This window comes from Neofelis nebulosa, chromosome 16, assembly GCF_028018385.1.
Source record: "Neofelis nebulosa isolate mNeoNeb1 chromosome 16, mNeoNeb1.pri, whole genome shotgun sequence".
NCBI classification, from domain to species: domain Eukaryota; kingdom Metazoa; phylum Chordata; class Mammalia; order Carnivora; family Felidae; genus Neofelis; species Neofelis nebulosa.
The window spans coordinates 56023799-56048893 of NC_080797.1; the positions used below are offsets into that span (position 1 = coordinate 56023799).

Here is a 25095-nt window from a genome sequence, read left to right on the forward strand (position 1 = left end):
TCTCTCTCTGTCCCAAAAAATAAATAAAAAGCGTTGAAAAAAAAAATTTAAAAGAAAGAGGTGCCTTTTTAAAATTTTAAAACTCTGATGGAGAGTGCCACCTTTTTTTGAAGTAACACAAAAACCTTCTGTGTACTACTAAGGCTTTAAGTCTTAGGATAAGAAGTCATTACATTTGCTTAGCACTTTAGACATTCCAAATTACACATATCAACTCCTGGAATCGCCACAACAGTCCCCTTGGTGGTGGGTAACATTGGGCCATTTGCATTTCACAGATTAGCAAATTGAGACTAGAAGAGCAGCAACCTGCTCGCTGTTACTCAGGCAGATAATAAAGACAGTTTATTTGTGTTTAGTGCGAGTTTAGCGAAGGCTCTCCACAAATCGCTTCGCTCCACCTTCAATACAGACTATGTGAAATATAAAGCGAAAGCACTTTACTCTTGTTTTTTAAAATCTTCATGCGACTCTGGGAACTAAACATCACTTTGCTCTCATTTTATTGATGAGGAAACTGGCACTTGAAAGTAGTTAAATCCTTTGCCAAAAGTCACAAAGCTTCACTCTGCTATTTATTTATCGGGTACTGCACGATGTCAGGCAGTACTCAGTTACTTACAGATCTTATTCGCTCATTAAATGCGCCCTACAACCACATGACATTGGTATTCTCATTATCGCCATTCACTGATGAGAAAAATATGTTCAGAGAGGGTGAGTGACTTGCCCATGACCACGCAGACAGCAAGTTAGTTGAGGCAGGATTCACACGACTAGCAAAGAATCAGATCTGGAACTCAAACCCAATTCTTCTGATCCCAGCCCAGGGCTCCTTCTCTCCTAGCCCAGAATCTCGCTCCCTGCCAGCCTGACTGAAATAATCAGTGACCCTCTGGTAGGCCAGGACACCACCGCTCCGCCCCCGCTTGATCGAAGTCTTAGGGTAGCTACAGTCTCCAGAAGACCCCTCTTCCCCCGCCCTCCCCGGAGAGTTCGGATCAACTGGAGGTGGCTGGAGAGAGAACGGGTGGGCAGGGCGGCGGCGGGCACCGGGCCAGGCTCTGCAGCCGGAGGAAGAGGCTCCGGGACTGCGGCGAGTTCCAGCGGCGGAACGGAGTGGGTGGGGCCGGAGTGCCCGGCCCCCGCCCCTCCTCCCTCCCTTCCTCCCTTGCCTTCCAGGTCCCCCGCCGGCGACCCGCCGGCAGGCACTGCCTGGTCTGCACCACTTGGGGCCGGATCCCCGCGAAGCGGCCAGAGGGGCGGCCCGGCGCACCGAGCCGGGGCCCCGGAGCGCCCCTAGGCCCTCCCTCCTCCGCGCGGGGGCGGCGCAGAGCTGGAGCATCCGCGGGGTCCCAGGCACCACTGACCGCCTCGGGCAGCGGCGCACTCAGCGGCTCCCCACGTGCCCGCGCCCCGTGGCGGGGGCGGCGGCGAGATGGCGGCGCGTGTCGGCCTCCTGCTGCACGCCCTGCCGCTGCTGCTGTGGGGCGGCCTGGACGCCCAGCTCGCCGAGCGCGGAGGCCAGGAGCTGCGCAGGGAAGCGGAGGTAAAGGATGTGTGCAGGGCGGAAAGGGAGCCGAGGGCTAGAGACCCCCCAGAACTTTGCAGTCAGGTCACCCAGCCGTCCCATCTGAGCCGGCAATCTGCACTACCCTCCCGGTGTCCGCGCTCTACACACTTGCACACAAAGAGTCTGGGGAACATTCTCCCCCGTGCCAGGGCTGGGACCACCCAGGCACGCGGATCTGCATTGATTTTCCCGGACGGGGGAAGGAGGGAGCGACAAGATGGGACAGGCGGGCAACAACGGAGAGAGAAGTGGCCTCTGCACCCTAGTTTGACACGGACCTACTGCCCCTCACCGCCTAGGCTGGGGAGACTTGGCCATTCATTCATCCGATGCCCCGAGCCTTCTCAGAGGCTGCAAAGCCCCCCAGATTGGTGAGGTGGAGAGAGTACCGCTGACTGGCCAGGGACACAGGAGACAACACTGGCTTCCTGGGCTGGTACTGCCACTGAGCCAGCGGCTTGTCAGCGCCCAAGCTCGGGACTAGTTTCATAACCTGTAAAATGGGTAAGAATATTACATATAGTCTCAAGGATTGCTTCTAAGGAGCTTTGGAACAGTGCTTCAGGACCGAATTTGACAAAGGGGGCAGAGAGTTGGAGGTGAACCTTAAACACTTCCCATTTCACTTTCCTTCTTTTGGAATTCAGCTGCTTGCTGTAGATTGCACAAGGGGAACTTTTTGAAGGCAGGGGTGGGGATCCACTTGGGGTATCTATTTTCCAGATAAAGATGATTGTAACAATACATCAGTATCCATCTCTGTCTGTATTCGCAAGATTAGAACTGGGGTCTCCACTATTTTAAGAAGTTCTAATTTTTTTTTTTTTTTTTGAGAGAGAGAGAACGTGCCTAACACAAGCGAGGGAGGGGGAGGGGCAGAGGGAGAGAGAGAGAGATCTCAAGCAGGCTCCACTGGGGGCTTGATCTCATGAACCCAAGATCATGACCTGAACCAAAACCAAGAGTCCATTGCTTAACGGACTGAGCCACCCAGGCGCCCCAAGGAGAAGTTCTAAGTTCTTGAGCCCAGTGCTCTGCCCTGAGACTCTTGCTCCCTAAGAGCTTCTTTCCTGTTCTGAAACTGCCAGCCAAGAAATTCTCAGTACCTCCCATTCCTCTTCCTAAGAAGAGGCATGCTGAATCTAGTAAACCTACAGAATGAAGAGGCCCCCATTGAATGGCTCTTCATCCCATCAGCCAGCTCCCATCACTATTCTGGAATATTTGGAAATTACCTTATTTCAACAAGGGGGGTCCTGTGTCAAACTCCTTCACCTGCTCCCCTTCCAAGCACTGGTCTCTTGTTCTGTGCTCTCTGCTTTTGCATGTTTGGGAATCACTGTGTTTCACTGAATTTTGAAACTTACAACATCAAGTGCACAGTTCTCATGGCCCCAGGAGAAGGCTTCTGTCTACCAAGCCAAGTCCTATTAAGAGTCCCGCCCCACCTCCCCCAAAGTCTGGGTCCCAGACAATCCTTGGCAGGAGAACAGAGACAATATCTCTGCCACCCATGCCTGTGGTGGCCCCAGATGGAGAGAATTTTATCTTGGGGTATGCTTGGGAAGCATAATACTAAGCAGATTGGGTCTCTTGCAGTCTATTTAACATAAATTGGGGGAAGGGGATTTTTACCTCTGAGAACAAGAAATATTTTAAATGTATAAAAAATCCTGGAAAAGTGTAATGGGTGTGTATGCATCTTTATATGCCTAGGCATGTACATATGTATGTATATATAATGCAGATTGGGGGGTGTGAGTGTGTCTGTATGAGCTTCTGTATATGGTCAATTGTATCAGCTTCAGTGTCAGACAGACCTGTGTGCAAACCATAAGTGAATCATTTAATCTCTATGAAGTTTTCTTCTCTGTACAGAGGAGGTTAATAATAAATGCCTATTTCATAAGACTGCTATGCGGCTTCGTTGAGATAATGTATATAAAATGCTCAACACAATGCCCAGTCCATAGAAAGCAGTCTATAAAAGGAAGTTGCTTTCAATATTGTTGCTGTTATTATTTATCTTTATCATTATTTTAGAGAACGGATTAAAGTCCTGGCTTGGTGACTTAGGTCTCCTAGAACAATAACACAGGGCAAAATATGTGAGGCAACTATTTTCAGCATCGGACAAGAGGCAGCACAGGGCTATAATTCCTAAGAGATGGTGTTGCAGTTACTATGGCTACATTATAAATGACCCCAGAACTTAGTAAAGTCAAACAAACATTTATTATGTTCATAGATACTGTGGGTCAGAATTTCAAACAGGGCACATAAGAGCAGCTTGTCTCTGCTCTACAATGTCTGAGGATGGGATCATCTGAAGGCTCGCTGGCTGTCAACTGGGGGCCACGATTTTCTCCTATGGGCCCATCCACATGGTTTCTCCATGTGGGCTGGTTTGGGCCCAAATGTGGTGGCTGGGTCTCCAGGATGAGTGTGCTGAGAGACAGAGAGAGGGCAGAAGTCCTATCCTCTTTATGACTGACACTAGGAAGTTGCACAGCATTGCTTCTGCTGCACCCCATCGATCGGCTGGAGCAGTCACAAGCTCCAGATCAAGGGGAAGGAACACAGACCCCACAACTGGTGGCAGGAGTGTTGAAGTCATTGTAAGAAGAGCATGGGAATGTTCTTATTGTTGTGGTCACTTGGGGAAATACAACCATCCACAGAAGGGAACCACACAAAGTGAGCCCCGTGATCACCCTGGCTCTTTGCTCAGGTATAATTCCCTGACTGCGGTACAGAGCTAGACCCCCAAGCAAAGCACAGCACTCCTGCTGAGCTTGTGGGCAAAGTTCAGAATTCAGGACAGAGAAGGAAAGAAAGAATAAAAACCAGCTGTGTGATCTTGAGCTAGTCCCCTCACTTCTCCAGGCTACAGTTTCCTCCTTTGTTAAAATGAGGGAGTAAAATTTCTTAAATGACTCTCCCAGAGCTAACATTCTTTGGCTTTGGTGTGTTTGTGTGCCAGTGCCTATATGGGTGTGTGAGTGTGTGTCCGTTTCATCTGCCTGTGTGTCCATGTCTGTCTGTGTGCATGTGTCTGCATTCCCATTCCCATGTCTCCGTATTTATCCCTGCGTCCTGTGTGCATGGCTGTATGTGTCCCTTGTATGCATACAAAGTAATAAAGTTGAGGGTTTTGCAAAGTGGGCTTTGCCTAGGAGGAGACTGACTGCTCACAAAGTTACATTATGAACAAGTTCATTGTTGCCCACTTGGGAAAACTAGGGCTGCTTACGAGACACTAGTGAGCAGGAAGGGCCTCCACTGCTGAGTTGCAGGATTGAGAGTTGATGAATGACCTCATCACCCCGGCCCCCCTCCTGATCCCAATCAGGCCCTACTCTGTTTTTGGGTGACACAGACTGTCCCAAGGGATCTACCTACTGTGCTGTGCTTGGACCTGCTTTAAAACACCCAGGTGGTACGTCCAAGACCTGCCTTCCCCTTGGTGGTCTATGCATATCTGCATAGCTACTCCCGTTGTGTCAGTACAATAAGGGGCTGGCTAGTTCATTTCTCCAGGGAAACATTGGAGCTTCTGTGGAGTCTCCACCCCCAGATGCAGTGTCTGTTTCTCATACCCCAGAGCTATTCATTTGACTTTTTGTGAGTCAGAAGCCCAGAAGCCCGGGCGTGGAAGCCATTCCTCAGCTCAGCTCAGTGACTCATGGATGCAGGGTAAATAGAGGCTCTCAAGGGTCCCAGAGAACCATGAGTTGGTGGAAAAGCAGTAGTCAAAACAGTAGAAAACCAAGAAATCTAGCAAAAGCTGGGTGGTGGAAGCAGGAACATAGCAGCAAGATAGGTAGACAACTCTGGTTAGAGCATGATTTCATGCCCTAAATTTAGCCCTGCAATCCTAGTGAGGACCATTCAGTATGATTATTTGGCGTTAGAAGAAGTACAAGAGGGGTCTGGGTGGAGACTGACCGGCTAATTTTTTCCAACTTCCTTAAGGATGCAAAATGAAAGAAGCGGGGAATACAGCAAGAGATATCAAAGCTACTCCCAGACAGAACTTTGTGAATATGAGACTAGGGACAAGGGAAAGAGGGGGGACAGGCAGGGAGTCAGAGGGAAGGGGAAACTTTGCCCAAAATAAAGGGAAAGGGTCTGAGCTGGTCCTACTGCCCTGGGGCCTTCCGTAGACTCCAGGAGCTAGAGAACAAAGGCAAAGCATCCCGGAAACATGTTTGTCTTTGGGAAGGAACATGCTTGAGTCCTGATGAATGAATACCTGTAGCTTGTCAGAAGACCTGTTTGGGGTGTGATGGGAGATGTGATCTCAGCTTCTATTGAAAGCCAGAGTCCACCACCTAAACATCTTCTTTCCTCTGCTCTGCCCCTGAACCTGCTTGCAGAAGAGGTGGGAGGAATCCAGCTAGAAACATCCCCAGCTTTGCCTTTTTCTCATTTAAGAATTGTCTCCCCAGTGGAGAGAGCAGGTTGGAAGCTTTGCCTTCAGTTTTAAAGCTTCTGAGTCACTTGTTTGAATGTCAAATAAGACATCCAGGGATAGGTAGAGAGGATCTGAACTCACTTAGGATCCTTTAGCAAGGCACTGCTTGCTCTCCTGAGACTTTCTTTCCCCATCTTTAACATGGGATTAGCAACACCCATCCTGCCTATGTTCTTGCAAGGTGATTCTGAAACTCAAAGGTGGAAACCCCTTAAAAGCTCTGCACTAGTCAAGGACTCACTGTGTTCCTGATTACCAGAAAATATTTTTATTTCTAGAACATGCCAAGGCAGAACACCAACTATCATCTCTTGCATCTTGACTTGGTTAATAGTGCTCAAGATGTATTGAATGACAAAGATAATCACAGAGTCACTCTGGAAAGAATGAAATCACAATGAAAGGTGATACGAGATGAAATAAGTCACAGGTAAAGCAACATGGTTTCTGCATGAGCTTGCCATTTTGCAATTTAAAAAGTCTTGGTCTCAGTTTTGCTCCTGCAGTTCTTTGATACTGAGGGTATCACGGCCACTCTTTAGATGTAAGACTGGGCCCTGCCCTTCCTAGACTTACCTAACACAGTTCCTTTCTAGCAATAACTCTCTGTGACTATAGTGGGGGACACAACGTTTTTAATGGGGCAACTATCATAAAGCTTTCCCAAGGCATGTACTTACTGGATTTTTACCACACTCCTGTGAGAAACCTAAAGCATTCTTACCCCCATGTCACACTTTGAGTCACAGAGAGGTTAAGTAACTTTGTCATAGTTCATGTAGCTAATCAGTTACAGAGGCAAGGTCATGATGGTAGATTAAGGTGGAGTACATTTTAGCTCTAATCCAACTCTCTCATTCTATGGAAGAAGAAACTGAGGCCCAGAGAAGCACAGAACTTGCCTAAGGACACACAGTTCTTAGTAGCAAAGGAATAAAACTCAAGACACAGCCCAGTGCTGTTGCCCTGGCAGGCTAGTGACTCAGAATTCTCGACTCAGGCCTCAATTCATTTTGCTACACCTCATTGCTAGTCTTGCCTTGATACAAAATGACCAGAATTTCCCCATCCCTCAAGCACTAAAGGGGCTGGGCTCTACACACCCTCCCAAAGCAAGTCAGGACAGATGCAAGGCTAGAACCCCAGAGTTCCAATTCCACTCAGCTTCCTGGGTCCCAGGGAGAATCATTTTCATTTTACCCAGACACCACAGCCCCTCCCAGGACTTCTTAGAGACGACTCCCCAGGGAAGCGGCCCCAGCCCTGAGCAAGTGGGTGAGGCAGGTTGTCACAAGCTTCTAGGTCTGAGCAGGGTGAATCACGGAAGGGCACAGTCCTCCACCTTCCTCTCTGCTCAGTTCAAGCGTTGGGATCTGCAGGAGAGAGGATGGGTGGAGAACAGGGAAAAGAGAAAACGTGGTGTCTGGAACTGCAAGGCTGAGAGGAGCTGCCAGGACACAGCCTCCATGGGGGTGACCCCAAGTGGAGCTCAGGGGGTCCCTAAGAGATCCCAGGAAAAGCCCTAGGAAAATGACAGCCCAGAAGGGAAATGACACCTCCAAGGTGTTAGTGATCAAGCTGGAATGAGAACAGGAGCTCCACCTCCTAGTCCTGTGTCTCTTCCTGGAATCCTTTGGCCACACTGTCACCTGCCCCACACCCCTGCTCTTTATCCCATGCAGACAGGGCATTTCTGTCACCTTGGCAGGCAAAAACTGAGGCTTGGCAAATGAGCTCACAGAAGAGAGTTAGGGGATAACACCCAGGGATGTGGCTCTGCCTCCTCTCTGCAGGACTTTAGAGCCCTCAGCACTGAGGACATGAAGGGGCCCCTTCTTATATGTAATTTTAAAATGTTCATATTAAAAATATTAACATTCATGGGGCGCCTGGGTGGCTCAGTTAGTTAAGTGTACAACGTGGGCTCAGGTCGTGGTCTCAGGGTTCGTGAGTTTGAGCCCCACGTCAAACTCTGTGCTGGCAGCTCAGAACCTGGAGCCTCCCCCCTCTGCCCCTCCTCCCTCGCTTGTGCACTCGCTCTCCCTCCCTCTCTCTCTCTCTCTCTCTCTCTCTCTCGTAAATAAACATTAAAAAATTAATGTTCATATTAAAAATAAAATAAGTATAAGGGAATCCTTAAGTTCTGATCATTGCTATTATAATATTTTAGTGCTTTTATGGAAATATAGAATGTCAAATTCTTAAAATTTATTTTTCTCATTCCTTTGTTGTCCCTTGGGCTGGTCACGTGCTCACACAGCCTCCTGGGAATTCAGCTCTGGCTTGCAACCCGCAGGGTCCCAGAGACCAGTCAGGAAGAGAGGCCCAGGATTTCCTCTCTGAAGGACCCCTAAAAAAAAAAAAAAAGGCCTCCACTCCCATCCTGCCCTCTACACCACCGTGCCTGCCAAAGTACCAGGCGCGGCAGCCCAGCCAGGAAACAGGAGACGCCGCTAGTCAGTACCCCCTCCCTTCTCCTGCACTGTCCAAGGCCTCATAGTTCCAGAACCAGAGCCAACTTTCTGATAAGGGCTGGGCGGGCTTGCGGGGAGGAGCACAGGGAGTGCCAGCTTGTTAGCTTGTGACCCAGCCTCTCCCAAGTCACTCGGCAAATCTGCTTCTAAGGGACATTGATTTCCTGGCTTCCTTTAGAAAGCCTGGCTGGGCACCTGGGGCACCTGGGTGGCTCAGTTGGTTAAGCATTGAACTTCAGCTCAGGTCATGATCTCATGGTTTGTGGGTTCGAGCCCCGCATCGGGCTCTGTGCTGACAGCTCAGAGCCTGGAGCCTGCTTCAGTTTCTGTCTCCCTCTCTGTCTGCCCCTCCCCACTCATACTCTGTCTCTCTCTATATATAAAAAATAAACATTAAAAAAAAATTGTTTTAAAGCCACTCTATCCATCCTCACCGAGGGAAAAGGAGGAGGCAAGGAAGAGAATAAGGTACCTGGCTGGGGTGAGGCAAGTCTAAGATAGAGCACCTGAATGGAGAACAGAGGTGTAACTGCCTTGTTCAGAGCGTTCATTTCCCATCTTGTTAGATGGGTTACATTCCAAAAGTCTGTTAGGTTTCTACTAAGGTAAATCAACTAGATCAACTGTTCATTGAGTATTTACTATGCACGCTAGATGTCCGTTGCTTTACTTCATCCTTCTGAGAATCCTTTGAGGCTATTCTTGTTTTCACATTGTGGGTAAAGAAGCAGAGGCTCAGAGATGTTAAGTAGTTTGTCCCTGGCCACCCAAAGTCAGGGTCAGGAACAGATGCTTGATTCCAACCCTGGTGGCTAGTCCATGATGCCACACTATTTTAGGCAATACATAGTCTCCAGATTAAGCCACTAGAACCCCTTTAATCCATTATGCATCCCCAAATAGTATACATTTGGAAAGAGAAAAAAGAAAATAGTACTGAAATACTAATAAATTAGTGCAGAAAAATAATCAAATGGACTTGGGGAGTATTCTTTTGTCTAGAATAAGGGTTCCTTATGGGAACCCTTTATTGAGAAGAGGATGTGGAGGTCGCTGAAGGTGGATATAATGAAATTCACAAAACAGAGGCTGGATACTTGCAAACGCTTAGGAACTTGCCCATCCTGGCTCTTAGTGTCTCATTTCATTCTCTGTTTGCACTTTTTCCTTGAAACAGCAGCTGTGATTGGAATTGATTTAAGAAATACAGCAGGAGCGCCTGGGTGGCTCAGTCAGTTAAGTGCCAACTTTGGCTCAGGTCATGATCTCAAGGTTCATGAGTTCAAGCCCCATCAGGCTCTGTGCTGATAGCTCGGAGCCTCGAGCCTGCTTCAGATTCTGTGTCTCCCTCTCTCTCTGCCCCTCCCCCTCCCCTGCTCATGAGAGCACGTGTGCATTCTCTCTCTCCCTTAAAAATAAAATAAATATTTAAAAAATTAATAACAATAAAAAAAGAAATACAGCAAAGAGGAGCACCTGGGTGGCTCAGTCCGTTAAGCATCCAACTCTTGGTTTCAGCTCAGGTCATGACCTTGCAGTTTGTGAAATTGAGCCCCACATTGGGCTCTGTGCTGACAGCACACAGTCTGCTTGGGATATTCTCTCTCCCTCTCTTTCTGTCCCTCCTCCCCTGCTCACTTTCTCTCTCTCTCTCAGAATAAGTAAACCTAAAAAAAAAAAAATATATAGCAAAGAAAAGTGAGTGAGAGGACAAGGAAGACTGAAAATTATTTCCATATAGGTAACACAGCAAGGAGGGTAAAATTGGAGACACAATGTGTGTCTGCATAAGAATTAAGCAGCTGAGGTGACATTTCTTTTAATCCATTGGTGAGGCTTTTCACAGTGACAAGGGCAAGCAGGGAGTCAAGTGCATCGTTTCCCAGAAGGGTAGGGCTGGTGATAGGTAAGGACAGTGAGTCACACGCTTCTCTCCACTGGCCTCCAAACACGTGGCTGCGGGGAGAGCAACTTCCAGGTGTGTGAGGACAGGCAGTGGGTAACAGGCATTTGGGCCACAAGATGTTCTCCAGTTACACTAATTTCCCCGGAGGATCACATCCAGCTGTGATATCATAGTGGTCACATCATCTACATGCTGGAAGATTCTAGCTTCTCCCCTGAGCTTCAGGATCATACAACCAGGGCCGCCTGACATCTGAGTGTCCATCTTTGTCCCAACCACCCCCATCTGTTCCCCACCTTGGTTTCCTCATACAGTCTATAGCATCGCCATCCAAGGCAATACTTGAAGAGCCATCCTGGATTCCTCTCTTTCTTTTTAAAAAAAAAACAAAAAACTTTTTTTGTGTTTATTCATTTTTGAAAGAGAGAGACAGAGCACAAGCAGGGGTGGGGCGGAGAGAGAGGGGGGACACAGAATCCGAAGCAGGCCCCAGGCTCTGAGCTGTCAACACAGAGCCCAACGCAGGGCTCGAACTCACGAACCATGAAATCATGACCTGAGCCGAAGTCGGACGCTCAACCGACTGAACCACCCAGGCGCCCCCAGGATTCCTCTCTTTCTTTCATTCCCCACAATTAACCCATCATCAAGACCCAAATAAAACTCCCATTTCCTACCTTGGTGACAGTCCTGCCTCTCCCTGTGGCCTCATCCCACATACTGCTTCTTCACACTTCTGTGTTCCAGCCTTCCTTCCACTCCTTGGACGCAGCAACATCGTTCCTAGCTCAGCGCTCTGCATTGGCTGCTCCTCTGCCTGGAATACCCTTTCCTACCTCATTGCATGGCCAGCGACTTCTCATTCTTTAGGGCTCACATCAACTATCAGCTCTTCAGATGGCCCTTCTCTGACCTGGTGGTCCTTCTCTGACATGGTCCTTCTTCCTCCTGGTGGAAAGTTTCTATTTAAGTTATTCTCCATCACATCGCCCAGTTTCTTTTCTTTATAGCACCAAAAGTGCCCCCTTTACTTGTTATCTGGGTTTCTATTGTCTGTTTCTATCCACAAGTGTATAAGCTCCTTTAGGGGTATCTTGCTGACCATTGCAGGGTACCTAGTACATTGTATGAATTAACAAATGAATGCATGAAAACAGAGTGTTGCAGGTTCCTTTTTTTTTAGTGTTTATTTATTTTTGAGAGAGAGTGTGTGCACAAGCGGGGGAGGGGCAGAGAGAGAAGGGAACAGAAGATCTGAAGCCGGCTCTGTGCTGACAGCAGAGTGCCCAATGTGGGATTCGAGCCCACGATCCACGAGATCATGACCTGAGCCAAAGTCCAATGCTTAACCGACTGAGCCACCCAGGCGCCCCATGTTGTAGGTTTCTAATTCAAAAAGATGTATTTAAATCATCTCTACACCCAGCAAGAGACTCAAACCCACAACCCTGAGATCAAGAGTTGCATGCTTCTCTACCTGCACCAGCCAGGCACCCCCCCAAAACGACTTTCCTAAGGAGCCAAATTTTTAGACAAACAAAATTTTTAGAATTGAGAGCAAGTGCATTTGTTGTTCACAGGGCCTTAAATATATATGGCGGGGGGGGGGGGGCGGGGGATGGGATTGTTTAGGAAGAAGCCAGAATTAGAAAGGGAATTAATTCCCAATCCAGGCATGACAAAGCCCGCAGGTGACCAGCCCAACTTCTGATCAATACAGGGCAACTCCCTGAGCATCTGGGTGGCTAGTCGGTTGAGCATCCAACTCTTGATATGGGCTCAGGTCATGATCCCAGGGTCATGGGGTATAGCCCCGCATCGGGCTCTATGCTGAGAATGGAGCCTGCCTGGGATTCTCTCTCTCCCTCTCTCCCTTGCCCCTCCCCACCTCTCAAAAAATAATAATAATAATAATAATAATAATAATAATACGGGGCAGCTCCCTAGAGAGGAGAGATGCTTCAGGAGCACAGTTGAGGCATATGAACAGTGTATATTTATATTTATAATAGCTACTCTGTATGGACCCCTCCTAGGTGACAGGCACTGTGTTGAGTACTTTGTATTCACTATTGTGATTAAGCCTCACCAAAAAGCCTGTAAGTTATGTACTATTTCTAAGCCCCTTTTACAGATAAGAAACCTGTGGTTTACAGAAATAGCTTGCTAACTGAGATTAAAACCCAGGCCAACGTGACTCCAGAGCCCCTAACTCCACTGTGCCGCATGCTCTGCTGTGATTGCTGACCATGCTGTGAAATATGCTGGGTGGGGACTGCTTGGCCAGTTTGAGAATGAAGGACACTAATGTTCAGAAATATTGAGTGACTTGCCCAAGACCATCAAGTTAGTCAGTGGTGGCCAGGAACTGAGTCTATATCCTTCTGACTTTGGTCCCAGGACTCCTTCCCCTTTGTTGAGATGAAGGTGAGATTGGGCATGATATATGTGCCACCGAGTCTCAGAGACTAAGGGAGGGGAAAGGATGCCATACCATGGGAAGGCTGACACTCCTTTCTCCCCCAGGCATTCCTGGAGAAGTACGGATATCTCAAGGACCAGGTTCCCAAAGACCTCACCTCGACAAGATTCAGCAATGCCCTCAAGTAGGATGGAGGGATGTGGGGAACTTGGGGGTGCTGGAGGGCAAAGCTTGGGTAGCCTCCTCCATCTTCCTGGGAGGCTGGCCTCCCACCTGTGTCCAAGGGCCACACTCCATGGCTCCCTCCCTTCTCTGTCCCCAGGGAAAGCTCCCTGCCCTCACCTCCACCCCCCACCCTTGCTCTGTGACCCTTTATCTCAATTCCTCCTGACAGAGAGTTCCAGTGGGTGTCCCAGCTGCCCATCAGTGGCGTGCTGGATACTGCCACCTTGCGCCAGATGACACGGCCCCGCTGTGGGGTTGCAGACACAGACAGTCAGGCAGCCTGGACGGAGAGGATCAGTGCCTTGTTTGCTGGACGCCTGGCCAGAATGAGGCGGAAGAAACGCTTTGCAAAGCAAGGTGAGTGAGCCCTGTTTAAATCTAGCTGAGCTGGGATTCCTCAATACCCGGAAGCCCCGTGGCCAGAGAAAAACCCAGTTCAGCCTCCAAGGGGCTTTGTCTGTAAACTCTTCCCTAGGGCGAGAGAGGGGTGAGCAGTGGGTAAGCAGTGGGTGAGCAGGACCCCTCAACTAGAGGGCCGTGTTTGTGAACACAGACATTTAAATCAGAATTACACCCACGTTGATGAATTTTCATTGGGCACATATTTTCCAGAGCAAACCCCATCAAGCCCTCCATCAGTTTGTGATGCAGGGCAGTTCAACTGTTGCCAACATTTTGCTTTATAGTGTCCCAAAGTTATTTTCGTCAGGTTCAATGCCTTTTTCAGAAGAATTCTTCAACAAGGACATGACCTATTGATCAGTTTTATTTTGTCTACAGCACATTTTAACAGCTTTATTGAAATATAATTCACATACCATAAAATTTACCCGTTTAACAAGTACAATTCAATGGGTTTTAGTATATTCGCAGAATTGTGCAACCATTACCACCATCTAATTCCAGAACATGTTTATCACCTCAAAGAGAAACCCCATGCTTGGTAGCAGTCACTCCTCCTCCCCCTCCCCTCCCCCCTACCTCCTATCCCCTCCCCACAGCCCCTCCTGGCCACAGGAAATCTACTTTCTGTTTCTGGTAGAACAGATTTGCCTCTTCTGGACATTTCATTACAGCTCATTTTACACACCACAGTTTCTGCTATTGCGATTTTCCTTTTGTAGTTTTGTTTTTATCTTTCCTTCTCCTCCTCTTTCTCCTTTTTGTCCAAATGCAATCTTCCAGGGTCAAAAGTTACAGATCTAAGATTTACGAAGATTTGATTACTTCTAGCAATTCTTCATCGATAACAGGTTTCACTGTGTGTGGTTTTAACATCTTGTTTGTACTAATTTTCTCTGATCGATGTCGGCAGTTCTTAAGATTTCCAACAAGATAGGCTTGTTCAGTCAGGCTTTCATCTACAATTGAGTTTACCATGAGCACTTTGGGTCATTGCCTCTTTTAATTTGCATTAACCACTTTCACCGACGATATCTGTTATGAGCAGATCAGGAGGCACATAGGTTGTTTTTATTTCTTAGCTAATCCAGAAGGAAGTCGTGGGCGGCTCCCCTTAGCTACTGGAGGATGGCAGCAATGGGGGCCAGACTCTGGGCTCCAGACATCCTTGGTGTCAACCTGTTCTGCATCCCACTGTGTTTCTGGACAGGCAAGGTGGAAGGCTCAGCCTTCCTGGAGCTGGGGCTCTGGGTTCAGCAGTGTGTCACTGCTCCATTTCCTCACCCAAGACCCAGGCCCTTTCTGCCTGCAAAGTAGAGATGGGCCCTGACCACCCAGGGGAAGGGGCTTGCAGTGGAGGGTGGGGGCAGCCCCAGACACAGTCTCAGCATGCCACCACCAGGCTAAAGGTGGTCTCCCAGAGAACTGGGACGATGCCTCCTGGGCATGCAGGAGCAGTAGGGAGACTTCCTTCTGGCGACATCTTCTCATGCTTTCTCAAGGGAGTATCTGAATCCGATGGAGTCCATTTGTCGCTGTTTAATTTGGAGCCTCCATCTGGGACAGAGATTCAAGCTAAGGCATCTCCCAGGCAGGTGGCCTTGCCCTGCCAGCCTGGCCCCATGCCACTGTCTGACACTGACCCCTGGTCCAGACAGCAGTGGCCAAGTTGGGCAGGGACTGTCCCTCTTGCTCACAGCGTGACCCGAAGAAGCTTGACATCCTTTATCCCCTAGGGGAAGAGGTTCCCTAGAAAGGAGCTGTATGCTTGGTAGGCACTGAACACTTCTATGTTTTCCTTAGGAAAGAAAATGTAATAATAACAGTTGACCCTTACTGAGCATTTACGATGCGCCAAGCATGGTTCTAAATGGATTAACTCACTTAATCCCATAACAACCCTGTGAGATGGGTGCCATTTATCCTCATTTTACAGTTAGGCAAACTAAGGGACAACGAGCTTGGGGAACTTCCCCAGGGCCACATAGCCAGGGTGTGGCCAAGCTTTCTTGTCATTGGGAGGACTGAGTGAGATTCCACATGTGAAAACCCCAGAACATGGGTAGGTGCTTTAAAAATGTGGATTTCCAGGCCCATGACTGTCTATTCTGTGGAGAATGCTATGCTGACAAAGTCGGGTTCAAGGGTACGGTTGCCGGACAAAATATAGGATGTCCAGTTAAATTTGAATGTCAGATGGACAAAAAATAATTGTTTTGTTCTCACTTTTTATTAAAAGAATTATTTGTTATTTATCTGACATTCAAATTTAACTAGGTGTTCCATATTTTTAATTGCTAAATCTGGCAACCTCATTCTGAATGTCTGGTCTGCTCTGTGCCTGCAGGGGAGATTTTCAATCCCCCTTGGTCCTTCATGGAGCTGGTGGGGGGTTGGGGCTGGTGGAGGTTGGGGGGCGGGGCACAGGGGTGAATCTGGTGGGGGTGGAGGGGATACAAGGGTGAATCTGGTGGGGGTTGGGGAGGCACAGGGGTGGATCTGATGGGAGTTGGGGGACATAGGGGTGAATCTGGTGGGTTTGGGGGACACAGGGGTGAATCTGGGGTGGAAAAGGAAGGAGAAGTGAATGGATATTTACTGAGCACCTACCATACGCCCAGCAGCTATATGTTGCCATTTCATTTGCCATTTCATTTTTACCAGAAACAAGTCTTATAAATTGCACTTTGCAAATAAGGAAACTAAGGTTTGGAGAGATTCCATAATTTGCTACGTAAGGTTATAAGCAGAAGTACTGGGATTCCAACCCATGCTCTTTCCTCAGTATCCATTGCCTGTTAGACGTCAGGACTCCAGGGTCCTCCCCCAGCGAGGTGTCTGCACTCCTCCTGGTGTCCTTTACCTTTCCTCTTCCCTTTTGGATTTTGGAGCAAGGGTGTGGGGGATGCACTGCCAGGTGCTTCTGTGGCCTAGAAGTCACTACAGAATCCAGCCTTGCCTGGCCCGGAGTTCAGGATGGGGCCAGAGGCGGCCAGCCTGCTCTAGGATGGACAGAGGGCTCAGGCTGCTGGCATTCCTTCCTTCCTGGCGGGCACACCAACAACCCCTCCCAAGAAAAATTAGCCATTTTCTTCTCTCAGTCCTGTTCCTGTTTGTCCTCCCCATTCTCCCCCAAACACATGCACGCGCGCGCGCGCGCGCACACACACACACACACACACACACACACACAGATTCAGAGGATTTTTATCCTGTGAGCTGTCACCTTCCCTGGCTACCTACAGTGAGAGAAGTGCCCACCCTCTCCCTTTCTTGTCCAGGGAGTAAGCCCCTCCTCCCCCACAATTGGCAAAGAGGCAGAAGGAGCTGCCTCACACTTCTAGAAGCTTGAAGGTGGGCGGGGAGAGTCTGGGGGTCAGTCATCCACAGCGAGGTGTGGAAGTGCCCAGCGCCAGCCAGTCTAGAGCCCTCTGAGGCACCTCTGGACCCCAGACCTTCCCTCTGCCTTTCTTTTCTCCCTCCCTTCCTAAGAATCCCTCCCTCTTCCCTCCCAGAGGCTGGGTCACTGGCTGGGAGGGGTTGGGTGGCCGCCAGGCCAAACAGGCCCAGGGAGGCAGCATTGCCTTGAATGGAGCTTGGCTCAGGGTGGGAGAAAAGACCCGCCCCTCCCCCACTTCCATGGGGGATGAAGGGGGGCGAGGGGGAGGGAAAGGGCATTCAGCTCCTCTGCTCTCTACCACCCTCGCTTCCATCTGGAGAATTTCAGCTCATGCAGAGCCCCTGTTTTGACCGAAAGGAGCCATGTTTACACAAATGTACAAGCCCTGAGTCTTAGCAAATGTGCCTGCTTACCTGTGTGGTATAGTGGAAAGTACACAGTGTCAGATGTCAGGGCCTGGGCTCAGGGCCTAGCTTGGCTACTCACTCATTCTGTGACCCTGGACAGGTCCCTTCCCCCTGGTCTCAATTTCCCGAGAACACAGCAGAGAGGTTGGTAAGGAGATGGCCAACCTTCCATGACTTTAGCCCTCTTCCCCAGTTTGGGCAAGGACTTCCCCAAGACAGAAGGGCAGCAGGTCTGAATCTTCAATTGTTCCTCCAAGGAAAGAGAGGGCTGTGCTCACTGGCCTGGCCACCTCCTTGTCCTTGTCACCCATACATCAGGAATTCTGGTCCATTTGGGAAACTGGGGCCCCCAAAATAGCATGATACCTGTGCACTCCCTGGGCCCATGAGGTCTGCCTCTGAGCTGTGAATCTTCCACCACCTGGGATCACCGTCTCAGCCCCTGAGCTTACAAGGCTCAGAAATAGTCTGTGAAAAACTCGGGTTCTGGACCTTCTAAGCACCCTGGTCCTGGGTGTGTGGTAAGCTGTAGGGGGACTCAGTTGACCTGAGGCTCGGGCAAGAGTCCAGAGTCTTAGGCCTAAGGGAGGAATTACAATTCTGGGCAAAGGAATAGAAACTCATAACTGGAGATGGAAAAATTTCTCTCTGTCAGTGAGTGACAAAACACACCCTTTGTTCTTATTTGTTTTCACCTCCGAGCTCTTGAGAGTCCCTGAGGAAGTGAGGGGTGGGGGCTAGGGGTCAGGGAAAGACGCTAATAAATGGGTCTTGGTAGCTTCTCTGGCAGCAGGCCTGAGGCACTGGAACGGGAGGGGCAGGTGGGCCTGAAGAGTAGAGAGGAAGAAGGGGTGAGAGGGGGTCACAGCTGTGGCCCTGGTGGCCCCATCTTTCCTCCAGCCCCTGACACAGTAGGCAGGGGTAGGGATTTGTCACCAGCAAGAGATGCAGACTTGTTTTCAGGCTCAGCCCAGGCTGTGGGGAAGAAAAAGACCCCAGACCAGAGAGTCCTTCAGGTTTTGGGGGCTCTTCCTGGGCAGAGATCACATTTTCCCCGGGGACCTCCCCCCGACTAAGCCACTAGGCCGGGGACTCTCCAGGACAAAGGTAGTCCTGTGTGCAGGAGAGCAGCGTCTCCCCAGCCAGATGGGATCTTCCCAGGGCGAGGGCTGTGCCTTTCTTGCCTTCACATCCAGGACTCCCTGGATGAGGGCCTGTCTCCCCATCATACGGGTCCCTGGGGACCAGCACCAGGTTCTTCAGGCAGGTATGACTGATGTGGCCTCTCTGGCTGGCAGGCAGCAAGTGGTACAAGCAGCACCTCTCCTACCGCCTGGTGAACTGGCCGCAGCACCTACCCGAGCCGGCAGTTCGTGGGGCTGTTCGAGCTGCCTTCCAGCTGTGGAGCAATGTCTCAGCGCTGGAGTTCTGGGAGGCCCCAGCCACAGTCCCCGCTGACATCCGCCTCACCTTCTTCCAAGGGGACCACAACGACGGACTGGGCAACGCCTTTGATGGCCCAGGTGCTGACACAGAGGCCCTCTCTCCCATGGCAGGAGGGGAACCCGGTAGAAAAGGCTGTCTGGGGAGGGCAATGGAGCCTAAACTCTCGCTTTGGCCTTGACCAAGCTGCACTCCCTTTTAAAGAGCCCTCAGGCTCCTCATCTGTAGAATGGGAACAATGGTTTCTGTCCAGTTGTGTGCCACATGGCTGAAAGGACAGCCAGATGAGCTTCTGCATGGGAAGTGCTTTGCAAATTCCAGAGTATTTTCTGGGAGAATCTTCTGAGGTCCCGTCATCCATCCTCTGCTTCTAGAGAGCCCCATACCTCTCCTGTCCTCCAAACATGGATATTCTCCAGACCAACACCCTGAAAACACCCAGAGGCCACCGCTACCCCATTCCTACCCTCCCTGCATCCACTACCACAGTCACTGCCACAGGGCAAGAGGCATTCTACCCCCTACCTGTCACGGAAGTGCTTCCCATTCCCACAGCCCAGACAGTTCTCCTGTTTGCCCCCAACCTAAAGGCAGTTTAAACTGCTCTCCTCCCATTCTGCCCAACACTGGCCTTCAGAACCTGAACGCAGGCTCCCTATGCATCTCCTCCTGCTAATGGGGGAAGGAGACCTGATCAGATCCCTTCATGGTGGGGACTTGAGACCTTGCGTGGCCTGGGCAATAGGGCCCACACCTCCCTTACACTCCTCTGCTTTCCAACAAGCCCACTCAGAGCAAAGCCAACATCCAGGCCCTGCTGGTGGTACCCAGGGTAGGACTGGGAGAAATCTAAGCTTTTCAGGAATCCACATGTAACACATACGTATTCTTACATGTGAGTCACTTCACCCATGATATCTACATGAGATGTTTATGCCCACACCCAGGTGGGGTCCGGTGGCTAAGAGGGTGCTGGACTGGGAGAAAGCTCTCTGATTTAGAACAGGTGCTTTGTCTTCTTGAGTTTAGGCCTTCTCCCTCTGAAACCTGCCATCTGTCTCCCAGGATTATTGGGAGAATTGAATGGAAAGGGCTAACATTGCTCGAGGCATATTCAAAACAGGAGGCATGTATTCCTCGTATACACGGCCCATTCCCCACACTCCCTGCGGTTCTCCTTTAATGGCAGGCATTCCCCGTTGGCCTGGGCCCCAAGAAGGCAACGCTGGAAGCACCCTCAGCAGGCTTCTAGGCCAACATCATCGCTGCGCAGTTCACTGACCCCTGCCCCTGCAGAAAGTGAACTGTGAACAGTGAGGCCCTGGGAACTGCATGACTGATAACTCCCTCTGGGGCATGTCACAAGCTCGAACATCACTGATCCAGCTCACTCCCTCTGCTCACTCCTACTACAACCTGGCAGGTAGAGACCCACAAAGGGGCCCCGGCAGAAGAAGGCAAGAACACAAAAGTATATATACTTTTAATTAAAGATACTATACACACCCATACACATATCCAGCACCCAGATCAAGAAACAGTACCAACATCCGTAAGGTCTCATCATGCCCACCTCTGGGATAACCACTACACCTATTCCCATATCTTTTTGAAAATAATTCCTATGCAGCATTTATTACGGGCGAGGCACTAAATATTATACGTAACACACACATATACCACATCCCTCTTTAATCCTCAGCATAACCCCGTGAGGAAGAAGCTCATTATCATCATTCCCATTTCAGATCAGAGGGGGTGCTACTTGCCCAAGGTCACACAGCTAGAAAATAGTGAAACCAGGATAGAAGACTAGGCAGTTTGGTCTCATGCTGTGTGTATACCACGCTGCCTCTTAGGCGCCTCCACCCCATAGCCTCGCCATCAGTTCACCGCTCCACAGTTCAGCCTCTGACAGACGTCGTTAGGAGGGGAATTATGCAGCAGAAGACAGCCACACCCACCCCTTGGCCCCTGCGCGGGACGGTGGAATTTGGGGGTGTCGCGGGCGGGTGGCTCCCCCTGACCCTCTGCGCCGCCTGCAGGGGGCGCCCTGGCGCACGCCTTCCTGCCCCGCCGTGGCGAAGCGCACTTCGACCGCGACGAGCGCTGGTCCCTGAGCCGCCGCCGCGGGCGCAACCTGTTTGTGGTGCTGGCGCACGAGATCGGCCACACGCTCGGCCTGGCCCACTCGCCCGCGCCGCGCGCGCTCATGGCGCCCTACTACAAGAGGCTGGGCCGCGACGCGCTGCTCAGCTGGGACGACGTGCTGGCGGTGCAGGACCTGTATGGTGAGCCCCCGCCGCCCCGCCTCCGGGGCCTGGACGCCCGCGCTGCAAGCCAGGCGTGGGAACCCGGCCTCCCCGCCACCGATCCCTCCCGATCCGGAAGCCGCAGGCTCCCCTCAAATCCCAAAACCTTCGCGCTCCTGCTGTCCCCCATGCCTGGCCTCTCTATCCCGACTAGGTCCCGCGCCGCACAGCCCTCCCTTCCATGCAATTCCGGATTCCCGCCCAGCCCCGGTCTTGGCAGTTCCTCTCGCATCCCTGCCCAGTCACCCACACCCAGCCAGGGGTCCCACGTCTTCCCCCATGCCAGCCCTCGCTCCCGCTCCACTTGCTCCCCCCCAGCCTCCCGCGTCGCTGACGCTGGTGCCCACTTCCCTCCAAGCCTGGGCCTCTGCCTGGAGGTAGACTCAGACGAGGTCTGCTCCCCAGGATGAACTGACCAGTGCTGCCGCCCAACCAGGGCTGTCCTCCCTCAGAGTGCACGGTGCGTGGGCAGGGCCGAGAGCCCATGCCATTCGTGCTAAGCAGCTGCTCTTGGGCAGAGCATTTACCCCCTGGGAGCCCTCAGTTTCACCTTCTGCGAGATAATAACTGCTTACCTCACAGGGCGGTAGTACTAGTGGCCATGAACTTCTCTTGTACCCTAAGAAACCTACACAAACAGCTGCTATTTCATGGATGTATATTACCGGCCAGTCACTTAACATGCAATACACTCACCACATAAGTATCCTTTTGTCCACTGAGGAGGAGAATGGGGCTCAGAGAGGTTAGAACACTTGTCCAAGGTCACACAGCTAGAAAGCTGTAGACCCGGACGCAGGAGCTGGTCCCAAATTCTAAGCTTGTTGGACTCTGCCTCAGTCTCCTAAGTGAAATAGTGTTGTAATTATTATAATTGCTGTAACTATCACAGCCTGGGCCCCCGAACCATGTCTTCATGCCATCTATGTTGCCCAGGACTCGGGGAAGAGAACCTTCTGCCCTTCCTAGTGCCAAACTCTTGTTTGGTCCCCCACTCCAACGGGTCCCTCTCTCCCAGACTGTTGGGCAGAAGAGAGGACTTTTGAGTTTAGTGCTGTGGTTAATACTAACAACCAAGGACCATTCTTAACCCACCCCCACCCCCACTCTCCTTCCCTGCCTCTCATACCAGATAAAGATGAAAGAAAGGAGCCAAAGGGGAGGTCTTGAGCCCTCGACACCCGCCCCAACCCGTGTGTGTTCTTTCCCTCTTCTCTCCTTCCCCATGAAGGGAAGCCCCAGGGGGGCTCAGTGGCCATCCAGCTCCCAGGAAAGCTGTTCACTGACTTCGAGGCCTGGGACCCCCACAGAACACAGGGAAGGCGCCCTGAAATTCAGGGTCCTAAATATTGCCATGCTTCCTTCGATGCCATCACTGTAGGTAAGATGGTCCCACGTGTGCCTCACTTCCTTTTTCCTTCCTCCCCCACATCTCCAGGGGTCTCCAGAGCTGGAATACAAGGTGGGGTTATGAGTAATAAAATCCAGAAATCCCAAGCCACAAGCATCCTGCAGGGTAGCAAGCCCACACCAAGCAAAACGCTGCTTCGTCCTGTGCACTTCCCTCTGTCCCAGCTGAGCAGGCCACATCTTCTCTCCTCTGCCTGGGAAGCACCTTCCCTGGAAGGAAGGCAGGAGGCCAATGGTCACTCCTCAACTCTCTTGTCTCCGGACAGATGGGCAACAGCGACTGTACGTTTTTCAAGGAAGCCGCTTCTGGGAGGTGACACCGAATGGCAATGTCTCTGAGCCACACCCACTACAGGAGAGGTGGGCAGGGCTGCCCCCCCACATTGAGGCTGCTGCAGTGTCACTGGATGATGGGGACTTCTACTTCTTCAAAGGTACCAGCCCTGGGGCAGATGAGAAAATTGAGGCCTAGAGAAGGGAGGTGTTCTGTCCAAGGTCAACAGAAGGGAGGAGTCTCAATTCCAGTCTGAACCTGTGACCCCAGGGACCTCTACTAGGAGGTTCCTTCAGTGATGGGTTGGGGGGCGTGGGTGTGGAGGTTGTCCCAGAGAGAGAGGGTGGGAGAGCTGCAGAGAAGAGTCTAGAAGGGGAACAGAGAACCACTCCCGAGCTCTGCGATCCAGCGGAAAGTCCTACCTCCTTGGCATCCTGGCTGTGTAAGGTTGGGCCTGTCACTTAACTCTCGGACTTGAATTTCTTGAATGAGGAAAATAATCCCTCAGGTTTCTTGGGGAAGGAGAATTCAAACAGCATGATGTCTGAGGAGTGTGCAGTATATTGAGCAGTTTCATTCATCCAACAAATATTGAATGTCTTGTATTCATTAGACACTGTTGGAGGTGTTACAGCTACAGTAGTGAACAAAACAGAAATCCCTGCCTTCATAGAACTCTGTAGAAAAGATGGTGACTGGCCTTCCTGGTAGTCCACTCCCTACCCAGGGAGGGGCCTGCTTCCCGCCTCCCAGGGATGGGTTCCCACAGTGCCCTCTGCCCTCTGCTGACACCTGCTGGAGGTCTAGGCCACAACAGTCCCTCCGTACTGGGTGTAACGAATTACTAGCGCTGTGTGATCCATTTTGATTATCACAAATACTAACCACCTTGGGCTCTAGGATGAGGGGGAGCAGGGGAATGGGGGGACACAGGTGAGGTGGAGGACCAAAGGGCGAGAGCCACCTGCTCACCCTGGCTCTCCCGATGCCCTACAGGGAGCCGATGCTGGAGGTTCCGGGGCCCTAAGCCAGTGTGGGGTTCACCACAGCTGTGCCGGGCAGGAGGCCTGCCCCGCCACCCAGACGCGGCCCTATTCTTCCCTCCTCTGGGTCGACTGATACTCTTCAAGGGTGCCCGCTACTACGTGCTGGCCCGCGGTGGACTGCAGGTGGAGCCCTACTACCCCCGAGGCCTGCAGGACTGGGACGGTGTCCCTGAGGAGGTCAGTGGCGCCCTGCCCCGGCCCGACGGTTCTATCATCTTCTTCAGAGATGACCGCTACTGGCGCCTTGACCAGACCAAACTGCAGGTGACGGACTCGGGCCGCTGGGCCACAGAGCTGCCCTGGATGGGCTGCTGGCAAGCCAACTCGGGGGGTGCCCTATTTTGAAGATGCCCCCACCTCTTAGTGAACTGATGCCCTATGGCCAACGTGTGTCCCCTGCCCCAGGGGCAAGCCCTGTCTTGGAAGCCTCTGAGCCTCCCTGCAGAAGACCAGACCACGTCTGCGTCTGTTCCCTGAAGAATGTGCTCTCAAGACATTGAACATTGTGGGATCAATCCAGGCAGAAGCCGAAAAGGGTCTCAAACCTTTCCCCAAAGGACTTTCCTCCCTAAGCCTTGGGGATTTTGTTCCTTCTGCTAAAGGTGCACTTCCTGTCCATGAGGCCGTGGCACTGGGCAACTGGGGAGGATGTAAAACTCCATGGAGAGGTTGCGACCACTTGGCAACCTCTCCTTCCCCTCAGGACCTTCTGGCTCAGTTCTTGGAGAATTGTCTTAAATGAGAGGCCTCACCTCCAGGAAGCTTGGGTGGGTTGGGTACAAGGATTTCCAACCTCAGAGAGCCTTGGGTGGGAGGGAAGGGGGTGGTTAGGACCCAGAACAAGAGGGAGACTGATGCAGGCCTGCTGGGCCTGACTTTTGGTGGGGGGTGGGGAGGCTGGAATAAAGAGGTGCCCCCCACCCCCAGCTTCTGGGCCTGGAGGCGGGCATCAATCTTCCTTGGGATGGTTGCCAGTGAAGAACAGGTGGGGCACGAATGCTGGAGACGCTGGAACCATGTTCTTTCATCCAAGCCAAGACCACAGACTTCTGTGTGAGTAGTTGCGATGCGGAGAGGGGGCCTGAAAAAGCAACATGTTCCTGCCCTCCCTTACCCCCCAGGCCAGATGGAGAGTCATGGGTGGCAAGGAGAGGACAGGGGCCTCTCTGGAGGGCTGCTCTGCTGCAGGCGCTGGGGTCTCTGCAGGCTGGGGGAGGCCTGGTACTCACAATGGCCCCATTCTTCGGGCCACACACGCAGCATTCCAGGAGCTCCTGCTGGCTGGCCAAGAATAGCTGGGATTCCTGGAGAAGGAACCAGCTCC

The 25095-nt window shown here is 51.3% G+C and overlaps 1 protein-coding gene across 2 annotated transcripts; it reads left to right on the plus strand.

Annotated features, from left to right (window-relative positions):
• The first annotated feature begins 1093 nt into the window (after positions 1-1093).
• MMP28 (matrix metallopeptidase 28) lies at positions 1094-24808 on the plus strand. 2 transcript variants are annotated; one of them, XM_058703188.1, is made up of 8 exons: positions 1098-1549; positions 12957-13036; positions 13247-13434; positions 18585-18809; positions 20775-21020; positions 22273-22422; positions 22718-22885; positions 23722-24808. In XM_058703188.1, the coding sequence occupies exons 1-8, from the start codon at positions 1439-1441 to the stop codon at positions 24114-24116; spliced, it is 1563 nt and encodes a 520-aa protein (XP_058559171.1). In that variant the 5' UTR covers positions 1098-1438; the 3' UTR covers positions 24117-24808. The 2 variants fall into 2 exon arrangements, with proteins under 2 accessions (XP_058559172.1, XP_058559171.1); XM_058703189.1 differs by lacking the exon at positions 22273-22422 and having other exon boundaries at positions 1094-1549.
• Positions 24809-25095: the final 287 nt, after the last annotated feature.